Source organism: Daphnia pulex, chromosome 8, assembly GCF_021134715.1.
Source record: "Daphnia pulex isolate KAP4 chromosome 8, ASM2113471v1".
NCBI lineage: Eukaryota > Metazoa > Arthropoda > Branchiopoda > Diplostraca > Daphniidae > Daphnia > Daphnia pulex.
In genome coordinates, this window is record NC_060024.1 from 5,535,647 (window position 1) to 5,552,960 (window position 17,314).

The 17,314-nt window shown below is 38.9% G+C and overlaps 3 protein-coding genes across 4 annotated transcripts in view; 2 read left to right on the top strand and 1 right to left on the bottom strand.

Moving 5' to 3' along the window:
- The first annotated feature begins 39 nt into the window (after positions 1-39).
- On the top strand, positions 40-2,123 carry LOC124199400 (methylmalonic aciduria type A homolog, mitochondrial-like). The gene is made up of 7 exons (XM_046595203.1): positions 40-542; positions 616-738; positions 804-974; positions 1,042-1,127; positions 1,194-1,343; positions 1,404-1,565; positions 1,632-2,123. The coding sequence occupies exons 1-7, from the start codon at positions 200-202 to the stop codon at positions 1,761-1,763; spliced, it is 1,167 nt and encodes a 388-aa protein (XP_046451159.1). The 5' UTR covers positions 40-199; the 3' UTR covers positions 1,764-2,123.
- On the bottom strand, positions 1,927-4,233 carry LOC124199401 (galactosylgalactosylxylosylprotein 3-beta-glucuronosyltransferase S-like). Its single transcript, XM_046595204.1, has 8 exons — positions 3,940-4,233; positions 3,643-3,875; positions 3,385-3,580; positions 3,197-3,319; positions 2,985-3,121; positions 2,680-2,886; positions 2,467-2,608; positions 1,927-2,396 (listed from the first exon to the last, which is right to left on the bottom strand). Exons 1-8 carry the CDS (start codon positions 3,950-3,952, stop codon positions 2,359-2,361), a joined length of 1,089 nt encoding a protein of 362 aa, XP_046451160.1. The 5' UTR covers positions 3,953-4,233; the 3' UTR covers positions 1,927-2,358.
- Positions 4,234-6,570: 2,337 nt separating this feature from the next.
- The window catches only part of LOC124199403, a 31,579-nt gene continuing 20,835 nt past the window's right edge, over positions 6,571-17,314 (top strand). For both annotated transcript variants that reach the window (XM_046595206.1, XM_046595207.1), the window contains exon 1: positions 6,571-6,753. The gene's annotated coding sequence lies outside the window, so the exon portion shown is untranslated. The remainder of the gene's footprint in view (positions 6,754-17,314) is intronic.

Below are 17,314 nucleotides of genomic sequence, written 5' to 3' on the forward strand. Positions count from 1 at the left end.
GAAATTCTGCAACAATGGATTCCGCATTTTAGCCTTTCGCGAGGAGGCAATCGATGTTGTGTTGTTTATTTCGACTGCAAATCGTCGTCTGCTTAATAACACACAACTTGTTTACGTTTTACTTAATTCAAAATTCTCTCATATTAAACCGACCTCAAAATTGTGAGTTTAAAACTGAAGTTGTTGTGAGTGTAATAAAATGCTTAGACAATTTATTCCTGGGGCATACAAGATTCTGAATGGACATAATATATTAACGGGTGGGAGTGGTAGGACGTCAGTAAAAAATATTCATACTTTATCGAGATCATTTCAAATCGTCGTTCAATCATCGCAAGAACTTGACAGTCGGGAGGAAAATGTTGTAGATACACTCTATAATGGTTTATTATCGTCGAATAGAGCTTGTTTGGCTAGATCAATAACTTTAACAGAGTCAACCCATCCAAGAAAACGATTGCAGGCCAGATCCCTGTTGAAGAAAGCTCTGCAGCACTGCAAACAATGTCAACAAAATGACAATTCATTCAGTTTTCGGATCGGTAATAAAATGTGGCTTAGATTTTACAATTTACGAGAAACAAAATTGTTTATTAACTTTGTGATCAATTTCAGGATTATCAGGGCCACCAGGTGCCGGAAAATCAACATTCCTGGAAAACATGGGCAAGTTTCTTACCAGTCAGGGGGAAAAAATTGCTGTTTTAGCAGTTGATCCATCTTCTACCACAAATGGAGGTACATCCAAAATGCCGTGAGCAAAATTAATTTATAGATCAAATTCACTTTTCAGATTTCACTAGGATCACTGATGGGTGACAAAACAAGAATGCAAGAACTTTCACGAGACCTGAATGCTTTTATACGTCCGTCGCCGACCAGTGGACATTTGGGTGGTGTCACTCGTTCCACAAATGAGGCCATAATTATGTGCGAAACTGCTGGTTACAAGACGGTTTTCATTGAAACGGTTGGTAAGCTTCCCATCTCCTTGCCAAATATCAACTAGTCAACAGCAGCTTCTGTGTTCTCAATTTTTAGGTGTAGGACAGTCTGAATACGCCGTAGCGGATATGGTCGACATGTTTGTTGTTCTGATTCCGCCGGCTGGAGGAGACGAACTTCAGGTTAAAACCCCATTCAATTAGCTTTTCTTCCACTTTATGATAAATCTCTTTTTGTTATTCGTTTAGGGGTTGAAACGCGGTATAATGGAGCACAGTCACCTGGTAGTTGTGAACAAAGCCGATGGAGATTTGATGGAAGCCGCGATGAGAATGCAGTACGAATACACTTCATCACTCAAGTTCATGCGACCAATATCACCGAATTGGCGGCCGAAAGTATTGACCCATGTAATTAAATCTTTGAATCAATTCAGTGACATTTCGTTCTGTTTTTAGGTCCTGAAAGTCTCTTCGCTAACCAAAGAAGGACTACCCGAGTTATGGGCCGTCATGCAGGAGTTCCACCAGACCATGTTGAGAACGGGCGAGCTTCTGGAAACGCGTCGCAAGCAGCAGCGCGTTTGGATGTGGAACTACATCACTCAGCATATCATGCAGGTATAGTTCGTAGTCGACCGAGTTGTGTCCCAGTTTGATGTTTGAAGGTTTTTCTGGCGTCTTTAGGTGTTTCGCGAGGATCCCCGAGTCAAGCGCGACATCCACGAAATGGAAAAGAATGTCGAACAAGGCTGCATGACAGCTGGCGAAGCTGCCGAAATATTACTGCATCATTTCGTACCTGATAAAATGTTTTGATTATTCAAATAGATTTACTTGGAAGGTGAATGTATACAGTTGCTTAGTAGTAGCTAAGTACACTCATATTTTACGTTGAAGTTGTTTTCTTAACACTTTAACCAGAATTTACCTACGCTGTTATGATTTACACTAGGAATTGTTAGAGAAATTATTCAGATTTAATCATTAGTATCATTGTATTTAAATTCCATATCTTGTCTGGATAAGCAGTTAAAAAAAGATTCCATGTTATACTCGAAAATCTCGACTAAAATTACGCCATCAGGAAGATTGAATTGCAATAGAAGAACGATTGATTATTGTTTTTTTCTTGTAAACTATCACAGGTGGAATCCATAAATGAGTATATAAAGGGCACACGGTAATTCGTTTTCTTTTTTCTTGCAAATAAAAAAACCTACAAATGACGACGATGCAATCGTTTTTCATAAAAAGTTTTCACTCGGCGTTACACACATTCCCATCAATTTCTCCGATGTCGACAATCTCGTAGTTTTAAGTCTTATTTTTTCCAATGGCACTGAGTAAACACAGGAAGTTTTATATAATTTTTGACTCTTTGAATTCCGCCGCCAGGCGAAAGTGATTAATATCAGACATCTGTCAGATAGTGCACAGAACTGGGTTTTCCTGTTGGGTAATTCAAAATAAAAAGATGAGACAATATTTCAATAATCAATAATCAACATGAATGTTATACCTCTTGAAGTAGAGAAAGAAGCTAGTTTATTTTCGTCTAAAGCGTGAAGCAGTCCCGAAATGGAAGTATCGTCTATAATAAGGGTGGGTGGCTGTAACATGGCCATAGGCACTTGAACGGTACGAGTGTGCCACACTAAAATCTGTTCAAAATAAAATAAAATTTGTTTTCAATTTAGTTTCTGACAAATTAAATGATACAAGGTTGAACTACCTGGGTACAGTTAGCTGCTTTGGCTTCAATGAAACCAACATCCGTGACTATTTCTTGTAAAAAGCTGTCCTCCTCGAAACCGACTTTATAAACGAAGGTGGCGTTGGGAAACTGGTGGAGCAATTTGATGTTGACCGCAAAGCCGGCCATGTCAACTGCGAAGCGACGGCCGGCTGGCCACGAATCGTAAAAACCGACCACTTTCCCCTGTCACAAACAATATCAATTCATCAGGCCCGAAATAGAAAAATAGAATAAGGAAAGTTTTTGTTGTTTTTTAATGGCAGAGAAAAGATGAAAGTTACGTCGTAAACTACAGGCGCGCTGACAGCGTAGTCTCCCACCAATCCAACCGGAAACATTGAAATATTTCGCGTGTCTCTGATCTCGTCAAATAATCGAAGGTCGTACGAGTTGTCATCGTCACCGAAATACAACACACCTATTTGTTTTTTTTTTAAATTGAAATTTTCAATTCATTCTGGATTTGTTGAATAATTAAAATTTGATTTGATACCCTGCTTGACGTTGCTACGAATCCACTGTAAGGCAGCTCTGCGGTTGGAGACGCCTCTTGGCGGATTTTTGAGCTTCTTGTAGGCAGATGGCATTGCACTTGCCAAATGTGTGAACGGAATCCCTGCAAGAAAGTTGGAACTTGAAGGGGAATTCACAAAAGGGTGTTCGATGAACTTGTATGTTTACCTAATCTCCTTAAAAGTTTGCCAACAGCTGGATTGCAATTGGGAGCATCTTCGACCAGAATCCAATGCAAAGCAGGGACGCTGCTCAAGGTCTGACCAAGCCTGGTCAACTCTGCCATTTGGACAGAGCGAGCATATGTTGGCGTGACAAAGTAGATTACAGGGACAGACTCGTTCTTGAAGGTTGTGACATTCACCTGAACACGAAAAAGATATTAGATTTTGTCGAGTGTTGGTGGTTTCAGCTTTTAACACTTACATGGGGATCACAAGATGTGACTTGTTCAGGCTGTTCTATAATATTATCCTGCAGGCTGATTGCAGCTCTCGTTTCATCGCCAGTCAAGCTTGAAGCACTGGCCATGAGGGGATTGTTGATGTCGTGGTACTTCCAAAGGGCAAGATACACAAGTAGGAACATGGCAGAGGCTCCGGTAAAAACAGTTGGTTTTGAAATGCCAACCAAGCAGCCATGGTTGCCCGAAAGCATAGCTATCAAAAAAGATCAACACGCTCAGAATCAGGAATGCTGTTGCAAAGAATCAACTGAAATTACCTGCACTGGTCATTATTTCACTTCCCAAGTCGACACAAAAAGTTGAAAACGTGTGTCAAGATGTTGTGCAGTGATGTTAATAGACTAGACGACACATACTGGCAGTGAGTGTAGAAAAGAATGACCCAGTGAGGAGAAACATTCGTTGTGTTATCTCCAGAATAAAATCAAGAGAGCGAAGACTGGGTGAAATAACTCGGACGGAATGGCCCGGATTATTTGGTGAAAGCTGTCGATGTAGTAAGAATTCGGTTATGCCAAGATGCAGCCCAGTTTGTCGTCTGCCTTTCAAAAATTTCGTCTGCTACGTTGAAAACCCCCCAGGCGAGCTAGAAACCGTAACATGGAAACTCGTCTCCGGTGCCATTCGCTTTCTCTTTTGAATAAATTAAAAAGAAAAATCGTTTCGTCAAGTGAAAGCATCCCAACGGTACAAGAGAAACGAGTTTGATCGATATACCGTATTTAATATAGTTGGATGCAGATATAAAACACGCAGGAAAATCGCGTTTGTTGGATCAATAATTCGCGCATCGGATTACAACATCACGAGAAAAGAACTGATGATGGGGATTGACTGACATCATCGCCGCATAATACATCGAGGATTATAATCATCGTGAATTTCTTTCCTTTTTTTATTCCGGTTTTATTCGTGAATTGTTCTATTAACAAAAGATGATGCCGGGTAGGCCTACACGCATATAAGAGCCTTGAGCTTCTTTTTTGAATGAAATAAAAACGAAGGGCGTGTCTATCTCTTTCTATATAGGCTGTCAGCTTTTTTTCTTTGTGGAAATGGCAGCAGCAGCGGCGGCGGCCATCACATATATAAGAAGATCCGGCTGCTGCTGCTGCCAGTGCTGCGTTCGACAGCAGCAGGACGCGAGAGGATCTTATCCGGGTTGGGTTTTTATTGGAAGGCGTCGCTTGGGGATCAATTAGCGGCGAAATAGTGCGGGTCGTCGGCGCGTGATGCGACACACAAGACATTTAATTACACGCTTCCTCCATCAACCATCAAATCACACACAGCAAAAAGGGAGAAATAGGAGTAGAACGCGTGAGCTCCCCGTCGTGTCGGTTGATGATCGAAACAGCAAAACGGAACAGAGAGGGATCCTTGAAAATGTCCAGGAATAACACCCCGCCTATTTGCAAATGCAAACAAACATCTGTAAGATAATATCAAGTGATCATTTGATATCAAAATTGATCTCCTATAGGGTAAACATATACAATGTACTATATAGAGACGACTGATGTAAATAAACGTGAATTCTATAATTTGATTCATCGAATTTGTATTTAGAAGAGAGATATAAGAGTTATACTATTTCTTTTTTCTTGACAGGCGAATCTGTATATAAAGAAATAAATGTAATATACAGACGACTAGACGAGCGGACTTGATCTAGTTTAGATGTAGTTGCGTTCCTTGGGGCGTTGTTCGTGACTTGACTTTCTTGTTCTCCCCCTCCTTCCATCTATACAACGCAGCATGTACCTTTTATACATCCTCGTTGCAAAGTGAATTTTCCGTGCCGGCCAGCATAATAATATTACATAAAATATCACAAGTTTTTATATTATCCTATATATTATATAAGTGTTTATACATGTTGTATTACACCCCTGTCTAATGATGAAACCGCACCTCAATAAATAACTAAAAATCTAAATGGACGTTTTATATATCTCTGCTAGAAAACAATCTGTAATGGTTTTTTTGTGATGGCGAGTTCAACGAGGCGGACTCAATCGATGTTGAACATGTCCGGGAGAGACACGCGGGAGCAATCCAGCAAAGAGTCTGTGCTGCGTGCTGTGGCGGCCTCTCCTGCTGTGTGTGTGTGTAATATTGCTTTTCTGACGAGGCGGGAAAATACAATTTGTGATGTTTGACTGGTTCAATAAGTTGCTGCCCTGCACAGCCAGTGATGATGATGGGGAGCCGCGCCGTATCCTACGGAAGTTGTGTGATGTGTGTGTGCATGTCGTCGTGTTCTACACGAGATAGCGGAAGACGGGAAATTGCCCAGTGCGGTCGTCGTCCGACTCTCTGCTCCCATCAACAGTCCAGTATATATAGCCTATAATATATCCATCAATGCGACATCATCACCCCAGCACAGCACTCTCCTATAAATATCAAATGTCTTTTCTAAATTATCAGGCTAAATTTTGTAAAATTGAAAATGTCAATTTCACAGACGATTGACAACCTGTTGAATTTTTAGACTATATAAATTTATCAACGTAAAGGCCTCAACAAATGCAGAGAGAGTTGTACAATTAGATTTGATGTATATTATACTCTAAGGGCGCGCGCGGGAAAGAGAAAGTAAAAAGAATCAAGTGGCTTTTGTGATATAATCAAAAGGAATGAAATGCGAAAACATCAAAAGGATTTACTTCCGCTCGAAAGGGAAAAAACCCTGTGCTGCTGGGGTGTGTGTAGGATCTAAATTTTTTTTTTTTTCTCTCTCCTATTTACACAAAAGTTGACGAGGGCCATGCACATGATGACGATATCTATGTGCGCCTGCGCCGTCCGTGCGCAAAGTGTTTTGACAACTGAGCGCGCAACAGAGATATATATATCTAGACGACGACAAAACACTTTTCCCCAATGCCACATTGGACGTCCGTACGACTACAAGTGCCACCCAACTCTCGCTAAAAGCTATAGCTCTATCTCTGCTGCTAGTTTTCTCTCGATTTGACTCGATACAACTTAAACAACACCTGCAAGATTCTCGCCGCGTCTAGGCTACAACTTTGGTGGTTTTATATCGACACAGCGCAGCCAAGGTAGGCTCGTCATCTAATTGATTTTATATAGTACTATAGGCCTATATAAGCGGTTTTTCGTGGAAAATCTGATCGTTTGGATATTGTTGCGTGACTTTGACGACGAGGTAGGGAAAGAGTCAGCCTTTTCAATCACTTGGCCATCGGCGAAATTGCTACATAAAAGATTTGAAATCCTTTTTTATGGATTTAAATATTTTTATGGTTCGCGAGGAATCTATAGATACAAATCATTTTTTTCTTTTCAACGATTTATATAGACATAAAATAATATTTACGATGGTGCGCATAAGCTTTTCTTATTTGTCAAAAACTAAATTTGTTGTGACAACCGCAGCAAAAACTCTAAAATATTGGAAAAATGCATGACAAGCAATTTGTATTAAAGGATTTGAACATTAGCGTTTTGACTAATGTCCATCATTATTCAATGTGATTGACGTGTGTTATCATCCAATTTTTGAAATGACCGCTGGCTTTGAAAATAATCATATTCCATCCGATAAATCAATAACCATTTCTGCGTTTTATTATGCAAATGTATTAATCCGCAGACGTTGTACGTATACATATTTACTGACGGGTGGATGAGGTCCAATTGCGCTTGTATAATCATCCGGTTGATGGACTTCCCCACCCAGCACGTCACACGCATTTTACCCACAATTTAGACGATCGATTGATTTAAAAAGTAGCTCTTTTTTCGTCTATCTATACTTTCTATCAATGGGAAATGTCTCTGCAGCTCTATAACAAAAACAACAAAGGAACTGTTCATAGAGAAAGATTTTTCTCACTTCTAGTTGGCTTATCTTGTATATAGGCTATCGGCGGCCAACAGCACTAATGATCGGTTCGAATATAGATGTATCCGTCGTCTCAAAAGAGATAAATAGAAACGGCCCTGTTCTATTACGTTTTCTTGATTCTATTTGGTCTCCTATATTTTCTTTAATTTGCTGTTGAACGCTCTCTTATATATATAGACGATATATGCACTATATTCTTTCGGCCAATCCCATCTCTTCTGTGCTGCCGACTCTCATCCCTATTGCTCCATCCATCCGAATCCTTTAATGCGAAAGTATAAAATAAAAATAAAAAAGGACGACTGTGGCTGCTGCTGCTGTGAGCGAGAAAAAAAAGCTTTTTTTTATATGCACGTCGACAGTCTAAATATCAAGAGCTTCTCTCTAAGCTAACGATATCAAACGAACCACAGACTTGATATAATATATATGTATATAAATCTATATATAGGGTATATATAGCTCTCTTGGTGCTGGGCTATATAGTTTATATTGTTGCAGCAGAGAGCTATTATTATATCATTTATAGATGTATAAACCCCCATATGTAGACCACATGGTTAAGTATATAGATGTCTATACAGTAGTGGCCAGCAGCATCTTCATGTGATGAAGATGAGCCGCTTTTGAGCGGTTTAAAATGGTCTATATAGAGAGGACGACGAGAGAGTCTTAGAGTATAATATTGTCCTTGGCTGTTAAGCATTAGATATAGCTACATTCGTCTCGTCGAAAATGTCTAATGTTACATCATCATATGCAAGCGCTGTATAGTAGCAGCAGCAATTTTGATGGGCATTATATTTATAGACGTCTTAAGGGTGGTGAGGGGGCTCAAGTTCTCGATCCTTCACGAGAAAGTGGTGCTCGTCCTATATAGCAGCAGTGATTTGATTCCTCCTTTATTATCACGCCAAAAAGATCGCATAAGGGGGTTTTCCTGGAAAATGTAGGGATGTGGCTAGGATTTATAATCTTTCTAATGATCATAAAATATATATTTCACAGCCCGCAGCAGGCTTTCAATGAATCAAAAGGAGACAATTTGAGAAGATATATAAAATATATTTGGGCATATATTTTTAAAAATATTTTTCAACACTTTGCGCTTCTCATTATCCCCTTTGTATATATCTGTCCTACACTTATTGTTGTGTATTTGTATGCGAGTCTATAGACTATACGTGCCAGCACAGCTGTGTAAATTTATATTTATACATTGTTCAATGTTCATTCTAATATAACAGCAGAGCATTTGAGATTGCTAACGGGTAATATATAAGGCATTTTTTCTTCTTTTGCATGGCCTATCCAAGGGCTTTTGCTCGCTGCTCTAATATGTGCTATAGAATGTATTTATATAGCCTTTCGAGATGAAAGAGATGTGCTCTGCTGCTGCAGGGAGCTGCTGTGTGCTTTCTATGTATCATCGCATAGTTGGCCGCGAAAATATCTAAATTGTGTACTATAAGAGCAGCTGCTGCAGCAGCAGCAACACACTAGGAAAAAAAAGGCCTATATCCACACAGCACACACGGAATAGGCCTAATATACATGAATAATTTGGCGCTTTAGCTGCTCCTGCTGCTGATGGAAAGGGGAAATCTGTGCGAGAGAGAGAGACGGCGACCGACGGCGACACGTCAGAAGAGAGAGAATAATATAAAACATAGAACAAGAGCCAGCAGGCTGTATTTTATTTGAGATTTCTTTATATATAACCTTTCATCATTTTTATTAGCCTATACACACATACGAAAAAGAGGACGATTCAATTTGGTTGTTTTTATATTTGTCTCTCTGCATAAAACGATATGGACATCATTTCCCGCAGAGCTAGTGATGTGTATATAGATGCATCCTTTTGATATTATATTTTCTTTGAAGAAAATTATTTTTTGAAAAAATATAAAAAGAACAAATCATAAAAAACAAACAATCGAGATAGCCATGATGAAGAGCGTATCCACATCACAAGACTTTGATGTTATATTGGTGCGATGTGGCACAGCAGTTGCTGCTGCTGCTGCCGGAATCGTGTGATCAAATGAGAGACAGAGATATATAATAAATATTTTATTATAAAATATCTATAAAAAGGAAAAATATATAATATAGAAAGAGATGTATACAGATGCCAGTCACGACCCGACGCGCGGATGTGTGTCTGGTCCTTTCCAGCACATGTCACACGCTCGAATCATCCAATTGGCGCTATATAGCATCCGTCGTCTCCAGCATGGCATCATCTCACCAGCATCAGACGCAGCGGACACATATTATTATATACAATACACATAGAAGGAGATTACACCAAAAGATTCAAAGGGTCCAGCACCCATCATCTTTTGTGTGTGTGTATAATATTAAATATTATATTATACGCCGGATGTACGTGTTATTCCATTTGTAATATGATGGGATGGTGTGTCGCCTTATGGTATAATATCGTATAATATAAAATATTCTCTATATTATAGATTAAATACGACGTTATATAATTTGTAAAGGTCCTATTCACCTTTTGTCAAAAAGGCTTAGGCCTACATGTCTTTTGACACAACGGGAAGTTATCGAGGGATATATGAAACTTTGATGAGGATAAATGTCTCAAAGACATTTTGGCACAGAAAAAGTGATAAAGAATAGAAGGAAATCTTTATGTAAGCCAATAATATAAATATATCACACAAGAGACTGTGCTGCTGCTGGTGTGGGGTTGCATTTCACGCTGCCGTGCACAGCAGCACCAGCCAGCTTCTAATCCAACCGATAAATAAAAAAAAAAAAAAAGGAAGAAAAACGTGACAAAATATACTGCCGAGTTCACCTCACTTGGACAGCAGCACACGCGGCGGAGAGAATTTATCTCTTTGGATTTTCGGTAATGGACCAAGACATTTCCGTCCTTGTTTTTCATCCGAGAGTACATTTTTATCCTACGCGTATTTAGCCTTTATATAAGAGATCGAAACCGCCCCCTTAGGTTTTATAGATCGGGACAACACGCACAATTCCCAGCATATAAAAAGAAAAGAAGAAATACTGCTGCTGCTGTGCAACTGCTGATGCCACGAAGAATTACTGAAATTGTTGATCACGATCTCGCCTATGTATTGGACAAACACCGTTGGGGGTTTATAATATACCCTGTAATATTTTTTTATTTAAACATTTTTTTAGATTATTTAGACCTACAGGATTATTTCTCCGGTTGAACGTTTATTTAATTGCTGCTGATACTCCTTTATAGCTGCTGATTAGTTCAATTCCCTGGAGGATAATGTACAATATACTCTGCGTGAATTCTATAATCAAAATGTTCTTCTTTTGATATAATTCGCCTTTATCTCTTTACCCTTAAATGTAATGCGACTGATGCCAAGGAGAATAAGCTGATGCAGCATAGCACACAGCGGGAATTGACTTTATATAGATTACATCCATTGCTGCTGGTCAGCCTCTTGAATCAACTGTGCAGCTGCTGGGCTGCCGAGAATAAAAACTTTTAAGACGTGAAAATGGTGGTCGCCATACTACTAACTAAGCCGTTGGGCACAGAGGACGAGCGGAGGGTCGAACGAGCGGAAAAGATCTTGTTATATCGCTCATTTATATTTAACCGCATTATAGATAGAGCGCCGGCCCAGCATTTAATCACAGAGGGACTATTCATTTTTATATTATATTAGATATAGGAGACTGCGTCTATTTAGTGATCAAGCTGGTGTGTGGATCTATCGCCGCAGGGGCTAATGCTAGCTGAATAATGGCCAGTCTTTTTTTTAAATGTAAGATATACAGCATCATTTCCACCTGTTTTCTTTTCTGATTATACATCTGTATATAAGAGTATTAGTCGTCTGCTGCTGTGGCAAAAGACAGCTTATAAATTGTTCGTGACTAGGATTACATCAACAACGACGACTGCTGCTGCATTGGAGCGTGCTGGAAGGATTTAATTTGTTAATTGCTCATTTTCATTCCTGCTGGCTGGCTATACTGTGCTGCTACTGCTGCTGCGTGCTGGTCTTTGATGTAATTGAATCTAAGCCTTTTTAGACTTGTTATGTAAGACTACACAATGGGGTGGATTGCCTGATGTCTAATTTTATATATTCACCATCACGGTTGCCTCATATCTCTTTTGCATATTATAGTCCATCAGCACTTTCTGGTCTATAGCGGTCTATAGCCGATGAATTATTTATGCACATATGGAGTTTTGCTTTAAATAAATCTACTGATCGGATCGGTCGATCGTCTATAGCTGACAATATATAGGCTAGGCTACTGTATGGAAAATTCTATGTGTCTTGAATCATATCCGCCACATTTGAATATATTTGGCAGCACTTTTATCTCAGCACATCAATCGGTGCGATGCGCAGCAGGAAATTTGTCTTTTCGCAGAAATTCTACACGTGAGCTGAATAATAATCAACCTTTGAATTCAACACAGCACATCTATATCCCCCTTTTCGTGTGTGTGTGTGGGTTTAGCCAATGGATATATTCGATGTATATTCGATGTATAATAGCTTCTGTGATGTTGACTGGCAGTTGACATTTCGAAACAGAAAATATATTAAGGGGCGTAGGCCTATACAAACATATATTTTAAAGCATCAGACGATGCGCATAGCAGAATTTCCAATGAAAACCGAATTATTACATAAAAAGTTTTGCATTGATCAGTTTATTGGAAAGTTCAGGGAATTTCTTTTTCATGTCTCCTTCAATATTCTAATAAGATGCATAGGTATATTATAGGCAGCTAATATATAAAACAAACATCAGAGATCATTCATTCATTTCGTAGACTAGGCTATATGCTGCGAATAGCTGCCAGGGTTCATTTGAAAAGAGTTGGCGTTTTATTCCGCCCCCGCTCCTGTATTAAATAGATATTTTACCCTGAATTTTATTCGAATGATGAGCAATATTTCATATGTGCACAGATTTTAATATATATATATATATATTTAGTCAATTATTAACAACTGGAAATGTATTATCGCCTTCGGGCATCACTCTCCATACTCTCAGCACTCTAAATGATAAATTATTCAATAAAAGTTGAAAACTAATTCTGAAAAGGTCTTTCACAACGTATGTAAGCGCGATTGCATCATTATAAACGTATTAAATAATTCCGGGAAATTCAAGCGATATGCCAAACTTTTTCGAAAGATTCGATTATTAAAGCGCCTTGATGATATTTCCTGGCATTTTATCTCCTATATCTCTTTTGATTTTTGGATTATAATTTATATTTCATTGAAAATTGCGCTGATTTGAGGCTGCTCTCTAGCAGCAAACCAATACCCTTTGAAAATATATCAAATCACATCAAAAGAAAAGTGTTAAGTCTTTACGTATATTATTATACATGTATTTGAAAGGTCTGGCAGCATAAAACAAATATTTAGAAATGTGTCCAGCAAATAATAGTCCAGTCCAGCAGGAGAACGAGAGAGAGAAACTGTTTGATGATCGATATGCTGTTTGCCCAAGTGAATGGTCGATACTTTGCCCGCAGCAAACGGTCACGAAGACCAGCACCAATATATGCCCACACACTACCCTCCAGCTACATATAGCTATACTGTACTGTGACTGGAACGTGCTGGGACCAATACAAATCATGCTACTGTCGCATCCATCATATACACTGGAGATATATATTATATGTAAAAGCATATATCCAACACCATCCTGCAGATATATTACGGATATATCATTATCAATATAGAAATAAACTGTCTGTGCAATATTGAAAATCAATTTTTTTTCCTTTTTATATTACCCGCCCACCATATTTCATGTAAAGCCAGATGGGGTCTGTTATTTCAATAGAAGACTTGCTGTAATGTTTCCATCGGAAATAATATAGCTTTGCAAGATCTAGAAAATATATGGAACGTTATATAATATAGATATCTAGAGGATATGTATATGGCATAAGACAGCCCAGCTGTTATGTATGTTTCTTTTATATAATAAAAAAAATTCTTATCTATATACTATGCACATTTCTTTTTTTTCTGCTGCTCTCAAAGTCTGGCTACGAATATTTTATTATGGAAGAATGTGCAATGCAAGAATAGGAATAATAATATATGCCACATCATTTTATATCTCATTTTTTAGCAAAGTATTTTCCACAACTTTTATTATACATAGCCTACGAGAGAGTTATAATATTATTTATTCTGGAATCGCAGAAATAAATTTTTAAAGGTTACATCACATGTAGCCTATATACTATACAATTTGATTTCATTCAATCTGCAGAATCTATCAGGAGATGATGACGTCTGTGCTGTGTGTATAGACTATAAATCTAGGCTATATATACTTGACACTCGATTGATAAATATATATATTGTATTATGGACTGCTGGGGTGTATTGAGTCTTTTGACCTCAAAACCTTTCAGTCCATCAGGACTGTGAGCGCAGCCCCAAAGACCTTTATATTCTCTGTTCTGCTACTGCTATATGCTGCGTCCTATATATTGTGTTTGCTGTTGGGTCGATCCCGGCAACAACAAAAACACATTCGACAAATATAAATAAAAAGAACCGCACAGCGTATAGTATATATAGGTGAGTGCTGCTGGGCCGGCTGTCTGTGCTGGATTTATATATAATAGACACAAGTGCGCTGATGTGGTCTATTGTATACACGTAACATGTCCCAGGTCTATATAACGTTTTATAACAATGCCAGTAGTGAATTCATCACGTTGATGCGGCTCTCAGACTGAATCCTTTCATCGTTATAAATCAGACAAATGTATTTAGTTCTATACATTGTAATCGAATTAGATTTGGTTCTATGTTGCTGCTATTATATACGACTTTCGAATATTGTATTTCTATTTTTCATCTCTGTGTGTATATATATAGGCCTATTATATACAGAGTCTAGACGTCACGTGCTTGCGTCTACACGTATATAATACATATAAGAAATAAATATTTGATCGAGTTTCACACGTGCCTAGCTGTTATAATAGAAGAAAAAGAAGAAAAAAAGAAACGACTCCGGCGTATATAGATATAATATTATACATTTATCTAAAGAAATCTCAGCTGTTGTTTCCCAAACGCTCAGCACATCACCCCATAGCATCACACAGCAGCGTCGGCAGCAGCATTGAGTGCTACTGCTGTATTATATACACGACAGAAGCAGCGAAGCAACTGTTTGGTATGCATTGGCTGGTCCCTGAGATCCATCATTCCCCAACACACACACACACAAAACCCTCCTTTTTTTTCTTTTCTCCTTTTATTTCGCCCACAGTGCTCAGAGTTTCTCGCCTGAGAGAGAGAGACTATCGAGCGCACGTGCCTGGCATTCCCTATTATATATAATATTAGACACCCACAGCACAGCGAAATTCCTTCAAAATCTATATCAAACTTTTGTGTAATAAATATAGATATGCTATATTTACTATTTATACTGTTTCCGACTGTTTCGTATATTATAGACCAAAGAGATTTTCAGTCTAAATAATCTCCGTTCAGGATATAATATAGTTGTGCCTATATAATGCCAGCGTATTATAATATAGCTTTTGTGTGCATATTATCTTCTCTGCTGGCTGGCTGGATGCTTATTATTATTACAGCACAAGAGCTGGCGCGATATTATCTGTGACACACTGCAAGGAGGATATTATATATATATGTTGGATATATCATATGTAGCAGCATGCAGAGGCTTATATGCCTTTCAATTCAAAAGGGGTTATTATCGTCTGTTGAATATCCTGATTATATATATGCATCCCGAGTAGTATAGCTAGGATATAATACCCTCCATTGGCTCAATATTATATCTACGCAAATTATTGATAAATGTGGAATTTGGGTGTATCGTCAGGGCGTGTCCTTTACATAGACGTATTAAAACAGAGCAAGATTTAATATATAGATTTGTTCTAATCAGAGAGAGAAGCGGGATATTAGTGAACGCGGCGACCAAACGGCATTTTGGCAACGACCATGTGCATGCACCCCCATTATCTTTTATACTCGTCGCATTGACAACATCAATCAGCCTACTACTACTGCGCACATTCCCTTTTGTGTCTATATAATTAAATAACGTATAGTTCTATATACACTAGAGTAAAAAGAAACGAGCGTGCTGTAAATTTACACGTTTAAACATAACTCAATGATTAAGTCTATAAAGGCGTTATAAATACTTGAAACCGTTACGTTAGGTTTGTGACTTGAAAACGCCCTTTACAAATTCTGAATAAATTAATAGCAGCTGGAATATAAGGAAATATATTGTCACGGGAGAAGGGCTAACACGTTCGGTCGTAAAGTGCGACTTGAAGCTGTTTCACAAAAAAAGAAGAAAACAGACTGGAGGTCGCGACTCCACCACCGACACACAGACAAGACCAGTGAACAACAACTAACTAGAGAAACATGCTCCCCTTTTGTATCCTCCGTCAACGTCGTCTCGTTTCCAAGAACTGTTATTCGTCGAGCGTCAAGGAATCGTCAACTTCCCAGGATCAGAATCGAATGGGAAACGTCGATTCTGGGAACTAATCAGTCGAAACGTGACATTTTCCCCGCCCACGTAAATGATCGTCCCGATCATGACATTACGTACTGACATCAATGATGGAGAGCTCTCAGATGGCTAGCTTGGTATCTATCAGAGTAAGGAAAAAGCGGGTAGAATAAATAGTTAGTAACTGACATGTATTAAGTTTCGACGTTATCCAGGTTAAGGCGAATCCATCCACGGATCTCTTGATCTAAACTTGGCTAAGAACACACGCGATTATCATACACTAAAAAATACAATCACATAATGATTACGTTGCAACTCCAAGTTGCTCAACAGTTTTTAACTCTCGTCTGGACCGTAAGTTATCATAAATAACAAGGGGTTTTGGGAGCCATAGAAGGTTGGGATTGGTTTGGGATTTTTCGCCTCTGTCAGTGTAATTGTCCAGGAGGTCCGACCGTATTGTCTCCTCCCGGATTTCCGGCAAAGTCCTCGACTTTCCTTACACTACCGACCGCTCTCAAGATTCCGGCAAAGTCCTCGACTTTCCTATCTCTGTAGGTAAAATAGGGTCACAGGATGGAAAGGTAATTTTTACGAGAATTTGTACATTTGATCACATAAGTTCGACAGATTTTTAACAATAGGGAAAGGACCGTGGTAGGAGTGCAACAATTTTTCTGAACGTCCTCTTCTTCTGACGATGCTGAATCCACGCGTTCTTCCAGTCGCTTCCAGTTGTTCCTTGCTTACTCGTCGTTCCGAGAGCGTTTGTTCGTAAAAGGTTTTGGATTCCGGCTCTCTCGTAAAATGTCCCGAACGTCATTACTGATTTCCTTTCTCATGCTACTCAACGTTGAACTAAGTTCGCATCGAAATTCAGTCGCCAATTCTTTTTTGAATGCCTTTAATCTATCTTCAGTAACGAACGGGGAGGCTTGTGGTAGAATGGGTGATTGTGGTGGTATCATTAACACTGCTGGAGGTGTAGATGACGACACTAACGGTGATTGATTGGCTAACAAGTCAGCTTGGCATTGAATTTGAACGAACCGCATAAAATCTTGGGAGGTATGAACTTCGGGGTCGAGGAAGGGATAAACCTTTTGGACAAGAGAGCGTTTCAAACCGCGTAAAAGATGCTGTACTTTAAGGGCCTCGCCCATATTTCTATCGACGCGGGAGCACAAGTAGATCACATC